This window comes from Bos taurus, chromosome 14, assembly GCF_002263795.3.
Source record: "Bos taurus isolate L1 Dominette 01449 registration number 42190680 breed Hereford chromosome 14, ARS-UCD2.0, whole genome shotgun sequence".
Taxonomy (NCBI): Eukaryota; Metazoa; Chordata; class Mammalia; order Artiodactyla; family Bovidae; genus Bos; species Bos taurus.
In genome coordinates this window covers 41,898,036-41,910,305 of record NC_037341.1, presented here as the reverse complement: position 1 = coordinate 41,910,305, position 12,270 = coordinate 41,898,036, and the positions used below count along the sequence as shown (strand labels likewise).

The 12,270-nt window shown below is 34.9% G+C and overlaps 1 protein-coding gene across 2 annotated transcripts in view; it reads right to left on the bottom strand.

The window, feature by feature from the left end:
• ZC2HC1A (zinc finger C2HC-type containing 1A) overlaps positions 1-12,270 on the bottom strand; it is a 65,910-nt gene that overhangs the window by 25,290 nt on the left and 28,350 nt on the right. For both annotated transcript variants that reach the window (XM_059893230.1, NM_001083437.1), the window contains 2 exon segments: positions 7,336-7,435; positions 6,615-6,714 (listed from right to left, as the gene is read on the bottom strand). In XM_059893230.1, the coding sequence (XP_059749213.1) occupies positions 6,615-6,714; positions 7,336-7,435 (200 nt within the window).

Below are 12,270 nucleotides of genomic sequence, written 5' to 3'. Positions count from 1 at the left end.
CAGCCATGTTCCAATAAAAATAACTGTTGGGCAGGATTTGGCCCTCAGACCACAGTTCAAAAAGATCACCTGCTCTAAAACATCAAAATTCCATACTTGAGAGGATGCCAATTATTTTAAATTTTTAAAACTCTTAATGAAAGGCAGATTTCAATGATGATCTAAAATTTTACCATAAAGAGTTATGATCAAAATCACTATCTTATAGTCCAAGACAAAAAATACGTAACTTTTTGTCAAGCTGATACATTTATATAAATGATGGACCCAGGGTTTTTAAACGGACTATCTCTAGTTGTATGTAACTGCCATGATATGAATAGTATATCTAGAAAGGAAAAACGCTGTGGCAGACTTTCCAAATATTCATCGCTGAATGAGCGTTTTTGGCAACGCTGCAAATATTTGGCAACATATCCATCTATTTCTGAGTTGAGATAAACTTTAACCTAGGAAAGGTCCCTGTTTATTGTTGACACCATGAGAGTGAATTTTTAGGAAATAAATAAGCCACTCAGTCCTGTACACTATAACAGAGCAGAAGAGATAAAACAAAAAGATGACTTCTTAAATGATTTGGGGATAAATTTTACCAAGAGGTATTTTGTATCTATGTATACATCTATAGCTATGATGTTTCAAGGCACTCAAAGTTTCAAAGCCTTCCATACTTCTACTATTGGTTACACTCATTGATTAAATTCTATATAGATAACGTAGTATCTCAATTCCATGGCAAGCTGAGCTTCCTTAGTCTAATAGTTGAAATAATTTTTATCCACATAGGAAGCCAAACTGTGCAATTCTAGGTTGAGGCATTTCTAGACCAATAATGAAAGTCAGAGAAGTTCATAAAAATCTAAATAATGGTACACACAAACCACATACATCAAAAGACTGGCTATTATAAGAAAAGCTTGTTTCCACTCATATAAATATATACTCAAAACCCAGGCATTCATTTCTCACTCCTGTTAACATAAAGCATGAGAAACCAATTTATTTTTTCACACACACAAAAATGCTCCTTATCTGCATTGTTTCTCTAGTTTTACCACACATACTATATCCTATCTCCAAAGTAAACTTCTAGTTCTTAGAGTAATTGAACAGAAGTAAATCTCTGCAATTTGATACTTTAACTATTGAAAATTATCAGCTGAAATATCATTTGAGTTAGTAATTAACCATTAAGAAAACATAATTCTCTAGGTACAACTGTGTAAACTCTCTGACATAATTCAAGTATAGCAATATTTATTTAAAACTCTGGGTTTCATCATATTTCTAATATCTCTAGGAATAAAGAAAACTATTTTTGGCACAAGAAAAATTTTTCTATTAGGGTGTATTTTGCTTTAAAAAATTCTGTTAAAATCAGCTGACTCACAGGTTGTCTAGAATTAGCAAAAGAAAGTGAAAGTGAAAGTGAAGTCGTGTCTTTTTGCGACCCCATGGACTATAGTCTACCAGGCTCCTCTGTCCATGGGATTTTCCAGGCAAGAGTACTGGAATGGATTGCCATTTCCTTCTCCAGGGGATCTTCCCGACCCAGGGATCGAACCTGGGTCTCCTGCACTGTCGACAGATGCTTTATCATCTGAATTTTTCCAAGTAAAAAGATAAATTTTTCTATGGTGTGATTTCAATATATGCTAAATATTATAGATCACTGATAAATATGACTGCAGGCAAACACAACAAAGATTATACACAGCAGGCTTTAAATAATTCCAAACCACTAAAATGACTCGTTTTACTAATCTCAAAAGATGCTCAACTTCTTGAACATTATAGCTAACCAGATGTCTTAATTCTGTCTTTACTCAATTCCGAATTATCTGTGTCAACAAAAATCATGATAATCATTTTTGTTGTTGTTCAGTCACTAAGTTATGTCTGACTCTTTGTGACCCCATGGACTGTAGCACACCAGGCTTCCCTGTCCTTCACTATCTTCTAGAGTTTGCTCAAATTCAGACCCACTGAGTCGGTGATGCCATCTAGCCATCTCATCCTCTGCTACCCTCTTCTCTTTTTGCCTTCAGTTTTTTAGTATGAAAAGACAAAAGAACAGTCATACAAACCTCAAGTAATTACAAGTACCAGAACCATGATTCTGTGATGTTGCAAAAAGTTGACAAATCAGGAACTGAACTTATTGATTCACTATTATTTCATATATTCACCAAAAATTTGTGTGTCTGTATGCCAAGTATTATACTACATTTTGTAGTTACATCTGTAAGCAAAGCAGACACAGAGCTTTGCCATCACAGATTTTATAATCTAGTAAGGGAAAGAGACAAACCATTACCTCAGTAATTCTAAAAAAGGAATGAGCTCTGTCACTAACTGGACAGCTATGAATGATTCTATTCAGTATAATAATCATATTACTATCAGTTAATACAGTAGTTATATTAACTTACAGTAATACAGTAATATATTGGTCAGAAGCATACATCACCACTCTCTTTCCAGCAGTTAGAAACAGTCCTTTAACACATAAGCATCATATATAGCATGGACAAATGAGATTTAAACAGTCATGCCTGACAGTTTAATATGGGACAAACAAAAATTTTTAAATCTTTATAGCATTACAGCAGTGCACAACTTGTAAAATTCTTGTGCCCAAAGTTTTTCATCATTAGTAAAAACATTTTCTCCTAAATATTAATAAATGTTCATCAGCTGTCAAGGTATAAGCGGAGTAAAAGTTGTCAGAGCAAGAAAGAGAAAACAGATAAGAACAAACTCAGGTAGCTACTAGTTAGGGGCAAAGTAGGATCTAGAAATATAGTATTTTAATCCAAAATCCAGTAACCCTTTTCATTTTACCAGCCAGCTTCACATGCCCTCTTAAAAAGAGTGTCAGTATAACTTAATACTGCCAACTGGTTAAGATTACCAGTATGATAGGAAAGGTACTAAAAAAATTACCAACCTATAATTCACAGTCAACCATAAATGAAACCTCCATTTATAAACTTAAAACATATTGATATTTCTATATTTACGTATCTAATGAGTCAACTCAGTAGAGCAGCTATAAAAAGAAAATCAGATCAGTTTTTTTTTAGCACTGGGAGATGAGAACCTTTTACTTTCAAACACCTGTTCTACTGATAACCTGTCTCTTTCTTAAGAATAAAGAGACACTGATGTATAGAACAGTCTTTTGGACTCTGTGGGAGAGGGAGAGGGTGGGATGATTTGGGAGAATGGCATTGAAATATGTATAATATCATATATGAAACGAGTCGCCAGTCCAGGTTTGATGCATGATACTGGATGCTTGGGGCTGGTGCACTGGGACGACCCAGAGGGATGGTATGGGGAGGGAGGAGGGAGGAGGGTTCAGGATGGGGAACACGTGTATACCTGTGGCGGATTCATTTTGATATATGGCATAACCAATACAATATTGTAAAGTTAAATAAAATAAAATTAAAAAGAAAAAAAAAGAATAGCCTGTCTCTTCTTTTTGGAAGCATGACAAAAACAAAGAATTTAACTAATCAGATCTTGTTAGCTGATCTTGTTCTTTTTCTACAATGAAAATACAATAAATTATCTTTAGCTCTTAAACACTTTACATGTAGTCCAAATTAGGAAACAAAAGGCAATTACTCTCTATTGATAGATACCATCCTATATATTTCCTATATAAAAGCCAAACTAAGACTCTAGATCTGAAAATAACATGTGTCATGCTTCCTAAATCAACTTTATAAACACTATCTGTAAATACAAAGAATAAGGTTACATTCTAATAATCATATGGCCATCCCTTAGTTTTCTTGTTTATCAAAATGAAAAGTGAGTTTCTACTAGTATTCTATTGAAAGACTTCTATGAAAAACTGTAGTGTTATCAATGAATTTTCCCACATTAATTGCTGAAGGCTTAATAATGCTATTTTATTAAAAACTATAGAAACACACATAAAACTATAGAAACTACATAAAACTCTAATTTCTACATAAAATTATAGAAACATAAATAGCATTAAATTTTTATAGTTTGTATCAAAGTATACATGAAGTTTACACCAACCTCAGTTCAGTTTAGTTCAGTTACTCAGTCGTGTCTGACTCTGCGACCCCATGAATCACAGCACGCCAGGCCTCCCTGTCCATCACCAACTCCCGGAGTTCACTCAGACTCACGTCTATTGAGTCAGTGATGCCATCCAGCCATCTCATCCTCTGTTGTCCCCTTCTCCTCCTGCCCCCAATCCCTCCCAGCATCAGAGTCTCTTCCAATGAGTCAACTCTTCGCATGAGGTGGCCAAAGTACTGGAGTTTCAGCTTTAGCATCATTCCTTCCAAAGAAATCCCAGGACTGAACTCCTTTAGAATGGACTGGTTGGATCTCCTTGCAGTCCAAGGGACTCTCAAGAGTCTTCTCCAACACCACAATTCAAAAGCATCAATTCTTCGGCGCTCAGCTTTCTTCACAGTCCAACTCTCACATCCATACATGACCACTGGAAAAACCATAGCCTTGACTAGACAGACCTTTGTTGGGAAAGTAATGTCTCTGCTTTTCAATATGCTGTCTAGGTTGGTCATAACTTTTCTTCCAAGGAGTAAGCGTCTTCTAATTTCATGGCTGCAGTCACCATCTGCAGTGATTTTGGAGCCCAGAAAAATAAAGTCTGACACTGTTTCCACTGTTTCCCCATCTATTTCCCATGAAGTGATGGGACCAGATGCCATGATCTTTGTTTTCTGAATGTTGAGCTTTAAGCCAATTTTTTCACTCTCCTCTTTCACTTTCATCAAGAGCCTTTTTAGTTCCTCTTCACTTTCTGCCATAAGGGTGGTGTCATCTGCATATCTGAGGTTATTGATATTTCTCCTGACAGTCTTGATTCCAGCTTGTGCTTCTTCCAGCCCAGCATTTCTCATGATGTACTCTGCATATAAGTGAAATAAGCAGGGTGACAATATACAGCCTTGACGTATTCCTTTTCCTATTTGGAACCAGTCTGTTGTTCCATGTCCAGTTCTAACTGTTGCTTCCTGACCTGCATACAGATTTCTCAAGAAGCAGGTCAGGTGGTCTGGTATTCCCATCTCTTGAAGAATTTTCCACAGTTTCTTGTGATCCACACAGTCAAAGGCTTTGGCATAGTCAATAAAGCAGAAAGAGATGGTTTTCTGGAACTCTCTTGCTTTTTCCATGATCCAGCGGATGTTGGCAATTTGATCTCTGGTTCCTCTGCCTTTTCTAAAACCAGCTTGAACATCTGGAAGTTCATGGTTCACGTATTGCTGAAGCCTGGCTTGGAGAATTTTGAGCATTACTTTACTAGCATGTGAGATGAATGCAATTGTGTGGTAGTTTGAGCATTTTTTGGCATTGCCTTTCTTTGGGATTGGAATGAAAACTGACCTTTGCCAGTCCTGTGGCCACTGCTGAGTTTTCCAAATTTGCTGGCATATTGAGTGCAGCACTTTCACAGCATCATCTTTCAGGATTTGAAAGAGCTCAACTGGAATTCCATCACCTCCACTAGCTTTGTTCGTAGTGATGCTTTCTAAGGCCCACTTGACTTCACATTCTAGGATGTCTGGCTCTAGGTGAGTGATCACACCATCGTGATTATCTTTGCCATGAAAATCTTTTTTGTACAGTTCTTCTGTGTATTCCTGCCACCTCTTCTTAATATCTTCTGCTTCTGTTAGGTCCATACCATTTCTGTCCTTTATCGATCCCATCTTTGCATGAAATGTTCCCTTGGTATCTCTAATGTTCTTGAAGAGATCTCTAGTCTTTCCCATTCTGTTGTATTCCTCTATTTCTTTGCATTGATCGCTGAGGAAGGTTTTCTTGTCTCTTCGTGCTATTCTTTGGAACTCTGCATTCAGATGCTTACATCTTTCCTTTTCTCCTTTGCTTTACTTCTCCAATAACAGTAGGCTCATCTTTTTAAAATTTATATATATTTTATGACTGTATAGTATTGCTTTGTAGATTTTCACAATTTGATATTCAAACATAGCTACACATTATTTTTTTTTACATTATAATAAAACCATATGTAAAGAGACCGATGCTTATCACCAAAGAGAAGTCAATTTGTATCATGCTACCAACTCTTTGACAGCTGTGTGGCTTTGATCAAATTACTTTGCTTCTCTGATCCTCTCCTCCTATGGCAGCGGGGTGGTTTTAATAACAATAATGTTAAATATCTAGCACAGTGCCTGATACATGCTTAAAAAAAATTGTTAGTATAAAAGGTCTACTGTATTTTAAGCAATTTCCTTAGACTAGATTCTCAGAAGTAAAATTATGAAATGGAAAATATGAATGTTTAAGGCTCTTGATAAATGCCACCAGAACCTCTTCCAAATTGGTTATACTAATTTAGACTCTCAAGAGCATTATGTGAGCTCCTGATCAGCAATATATTAAAAGTCAAACTTAGAAAATTGAGATGAATGAAAAAGCCAACTGTGTGTGTGCTTGTGTGTACTAAGTCACTTCAGTTGTGTCCGACTCTGTGCGACCCCATGTTACCTAAACAAATAAAATCTTAGTATCAAGCATATATGAATATACATATCACTAAAAATATAAATTCTATGTAGACTTACCCTACATGAGGGGCTGGAATCCCTTTATGGGAGGGAGACAAGGTCTGAAGTTTGTTTCCCGAAGAGCTGCTAACTGAAGACACTTTACCTGAAGGAGCACCTTTTAATAAAAAAGGTATTAGTTTTAACAACACTCTGAAAAAGAAAAATCACATTAACCAGAGCATCTGACAAAACAATGCTTTCATGGCAATAAATCTTCATGGCAAAAAATCAAAATGAATTATCAAATCAAAAATTAAATAAAATTTTTATGGGACAACATACAGCATCCTTCATTTCTAATTTCTGTACTTCTTTCTTACAATTTACATACAAATGAAGGTACACTTCAGCAATCAAGATCTTCTTTAAACCATTAAATATTTGCCTATTAAAGATAATTATAAAGTTCAGACAGGTATAGGCAGAAACAAGGGAAAAAAATACTGTGGACAAAGAATCAAGAAAAGGACCTTGGTTGACTACTCTGAAGAGATGATATATCAGTAACTACCTTGAGGGCAGACATTTAGGCTAAAAAAGGACTACAGAACATCTAAAAGTAGAAGCTACTGAAAGTTACTCTATTTTTACCCAAAATAATTACTTATCTTCCACATCAACTCCTAATAAACCTAGTTTTAAATAATCCAAAACGGAATACTGTCTTCATTTTCTTCTCTACTGATTCTGATATTTAAAAAAAAAAAAAATCAAGTTATTTGACAGATCTCATTACCTACAACAGTTTTGCTAGTGCCGCTTGGTTGGGGTAATCGTGATGATCCCGATGAGGTGGTCCCAGGAGAATTAAACTTCTTAAGTGCAGGCGGCTTATACTAAAATAATGAAAACACAATGTTTTATCAATATCACATTTTGATTATGGATTACAAACCAGTATTTCAAAAGCACACATTTCCTTCAATGAGTCAGATGTTTTACCACCTACTCAAATTACCCAAATTTAGAAAGAGCAGGTTAAAATATATCACCTTAAAGAGAAGTTTCCCAAGAAATGTTCCTTCTCTTAATTGGCATACTAAAATTTTGGCTCAGATGTCCTGCTGCTAAAATAGAGAGTAAGAGTAACTTTTCCCAGGTCAAAGAAAACAATAATGGATCAAATGGAAAAAAAATTCCTCAATGTTAAGATTTTAAATGCCAACCATATTATTAGAAAAAAGGTAAAACCGCCCAAAGATGCTCACTTGGTGGTACGGCTTTAAAGGTCAAGCTCTTTGTATGTTCCTTGGTATGGTTTTGTATTTCATATATATAATCCAGGCACATATCTTACTGATGAAAATTCCTAAGAACACATAGAAACCTAAACAAGTTTGAAATAGCTGTCTAACGGATTACTGCCCCAATGTGAAAATAAAGAGCTAATTCTTCATTAACCTCACCAGAACATGTTCCATGAATGGGATATGGGCTGAGAAAAGATAACGGTATTTCAGCTTATCTCATTTATTCTCATTTTTTTCTCTATGGAGAAATATCACCATCAAGTTTGTTTTACTGTCTCTTATTTAAACAAAAATTGTCTCTGTTACTGAATATAAAAGCATCTCATTGATCACCCACTCCAATATCAAGAAGTAAACTTGCCCAGGGTTACACCCAACTTAACGGAACAGGAATTAAGACTCATACTGTCTTAGTACTAGCCCTGTACGCCAACTATAAGGTGATTATTGTGCTTGCCTGTGTACTTGAGCCCTACGCTTAGGACTTTATGAGAAAAACCGGTTTTAAGCCCAACTTTTAAAAATCAAATCATATTTATAACCTATTATCAGTATAAAATTTAAGATGCTCTGCTATTAAAAACTGCTGGCTAAGCACAAACATTAAAGTCACACATTGTAACTCTTCAAAATTCAGTACTTGACCTTTTACAAAAATAAATCTTGTAAAAGGGTCACACACACACACACAAATAACAAGCACATTTGACACTATAATGCCAGAAACTTCAATTTCTTAACCACTTGGCAACTAGAAAACCTTCAATAACTGTCCGTCAAATGAACAAAATGACTAGGAGACTTTGGAAATGTATATGGAGCCATATAAATATACTGTTTCTTGGAAAACCTGAGGTATTTCCTGTAGTATCAGTCTTTCTCATGAAAATATCAATACTACTGAATACATTAGGAAAGATTTTAAAACACTATGGAAAACAAGACCTAACAAAGACTTGTCAAAATATTAGAGGCATGCCTACTAAAAATATGGTCAATAAAATTGGATTAAGAAACAGGACTGGTGACTCATTTACATTTTGCTAATTATCAAAACAGAGAACAATATACAATGAGAGGTCAAGTATTAGGCAGGAGGAGCCCCAGCAGCATTATATACTGGGAATAAAGATTTTTATGTATATATTAGGAATCTCTATATTAACTTAATGGCTTATAAACAGAAAAAGGCAGAATCTCCTTCAAAAAGTGCTTTGTTTTTCTGCTCTGTATTAAACCGCCTATTATTTTACTCAGTTTTTTGGTCAGATTTTCTGAGATGATGAGAACTTAGCCCAACTGTATCTATCTCCTACAGTATTTCCTATTACTTTCAACCAGAACAAGTCAGGGTAGTTTCCTTACTGACTCCTCATACTACTCTGAATGCCTCTTGTTTAAAACATACTCATATATCTCTCAGTAACTGGCTGTTCCCCTGACCTAGATAATATGACTCCTTCCTTAATGAGCTATATTTTATCTGTTCTACACATCAAGCTGAAATTCTACTGCTAGGCATTCAGGATGACTTTAGCAGCAACAGCAGCAGCAGCAGCAATGATTTCGCATAAATTCATTTTAATGATCAGAATAACAAAATCTATTTTTACAGTTATATCAATATGTGTTTCATTTACCATGTATTAAGGAGGTGATTATTTCATATGTTTTTATACAGATCACAAACCTAATACATTTCCTTGGTAAAATATTTATGTTCACAAAGACTTTTCATTTCTGATAAAATGGGAGAAGGTATATATTTATTTGGACCAGGGCAGCATTCAGCCCAAAGATGGGCACAATAAAGGATAAAAATGGTAGAGACCTAGTAGACGCTGAAGAGACCAAGAAGAGATGGAAAGAATACACGGAAGAACTGTATAAAAAAGATCTTAATGAACCAGATTACTATGATGGTGCGGTTAGTCACCCAGAGCCAGACATTCTGGAGTGTGAAGTCAAGTGGGCCTTTAGAACTGCTGTTAATAAAGCTAGTGGATACGATGAAATTCCAGCAGAACTATTCAAAACCGTAAAGGATGATACCATCAAGGTGTTGCATTCATTATGTCAGCAAATCTGGAAGACCCAGCAGTGGCCACAGAACTGGAAAAGGTTAATACTCATCCCACTTGGATGAGCTAACCACTGGACAATGACACTCATCTCCCATGCTAGTAAGGTCATGCTTAAAATCTTACACACTAAGCTTCAGCATTATATGAACCAAGAACTTCCAGATGTCCAGGCTGAGTTTAGGAAAGGAAGAAGAACTAGAGACCAAACTGCCAACATTCACTGGATTATCAAGAAAGCAAGGGAATTTCAGAAAAACATCTCTCTGTTCACTGACTACACTAAAGCCTTTGATTGTGTGAATCATGACAAACTGTGGAAAGCTCTTACAGATGGGAATACCAAACCATCTTATCTGTCTCCTGAGAAACCTGTATGCAGGTCAAGAAGCAACAGTTAGTACCCTGTGTGGATTGGTTCAAGATCGAGAAAGTACAACAGGGCTGTCTGCTGTCGCCCTGTTTGTTTAACCTACATCATGAAAAATGAGAAGTCATGAGAAATCCCAGGCTGGATGAGCTACAAGCTGGAAACCAACTAGACTTTAAGAAAAATATTTATAAAGCTATCACAGATAAAAATAACATCATGGTCTGGAGACTATAAATAAAGGCCAAAATTGATTTTATGTAAAATCAAAATAGTGACTACTTCATGGATGCTCGGGGCTGAGAGTGACAGAACATTACATTCTGGGACTGAAATAGTGCAGTGAGGCTTTTGTAAGACTAAGAATAGTCTATTTCTCAATGTTCCTGTGGTTACACATGAATTTATGTGTTGTGCATTTTTTTCTGCATATAATTTACCAAAAAAAAAATAATGGGAAAACTATAAGAAAAAAGTCAGAATAAAAGTGTTGTAAAAGATAAGAGCTTAGAGACAAATATTTAAATATTAACTATGGTGATAACTTTTAAAATATATACATGTATACTTAATTTTCCATAGAGAATAGAAAGCCCTTTAATAATCAGAAAACATTATTAACAATTGAATGGCACATTTTCAGACTTAAAACTTCACTACTTTAAAAGTAGGGTAAGTAAGAATCAATCAGAATACTGAAAATTCCTAAACACAAAATATTTACTGTGTTGCTTGAAACTCATAAGGTAACTCAACCTAACCTAATCTGATACAGCATCTAAATTATGCATGGGTTATTTAATTTGTTTTTTTAAATAACAATATGTAATTTAGCATACATTAGATAACATTATTTGGTCTGCTATGTCTTCATGGGTCTATGTTAATACAACCATGCTTGAATTTGATAAAATTCCTAATGAAGAAGAATTATGAAAGCTTAAATGGTAGAACTTTTTCTTTAACTACAAGAACCTGATCTTTACTGTATTTGTAGTGGGCTGCAATAAGGCCAGATTACAGTTGATAAATATGATAAGGAAGCATTTAAGCATTTTTAGGAAAAGTATTCTACTTAGTTTACTAATATAGATCCAGTACTTGGTACAGTGTTACTCAAAAATGAGTGAACACAGATGAGAAAATATAGAATTAGACTGAAATAAATATATATGACTGAGCATGGAATCAGAACTGAAAATTTAAGGTGCAAACTAAAAACTACCTGGATTTTACATGTATGAATCATTTGGCACCACAGTGTTGAAATAAACTCATCTTATTATATGTCCTTTACTCTTCTATTTTATTCTTAAAGATCTTGTTGGGTGTTCTTAAACTGTTTAAAAGATATACTTTGTTTGCCATCTGTTTTGGAAATTCTTCAAAATGAGGTTTCCTTGCTGTTCTTTCCCCACAATGATGATGATAACAATCATATGCTCTATTTCCAAAAATATTTACAGAAATTCAATAGCAGGATTCTCTCAAGGAGGTCTCAATTGCAATGGGATCTTTTAATCCAATATTTTATTCATAAGTAACAAGATAAGTGAATTTGATTATTCCCATTTGCTAAATTTACAGTCCAAAAGAAAAGTTAACAAATGAAAGCTTTGTGAAACATAAAATTTGCTTACAGCAGAGTCTGGCAGGCTACAGTCCATGGGGTTGCAACACTCAGACACGACTTAGCGACTAAACCACCAGTAAACCACTACATAATACTGTCTAAGTTTTTATGTAACAATATACTTAAAGGAAAACAACAGTAGTGCAAAAATAAAGTACACATTACAAAATTCTCTTATGATTTATGGTTCTCTAACTGCTTTCACATACATCATTTCATTTGTTTCTCACAATAGTTACACAGATTACTTCACAGGTGAAGAAATAAAGGCTTACATATATATTAACGTCACTTTTGCCTAAAAGTTCAAAAGTAGAAGTCTGGATCTGAACCTATG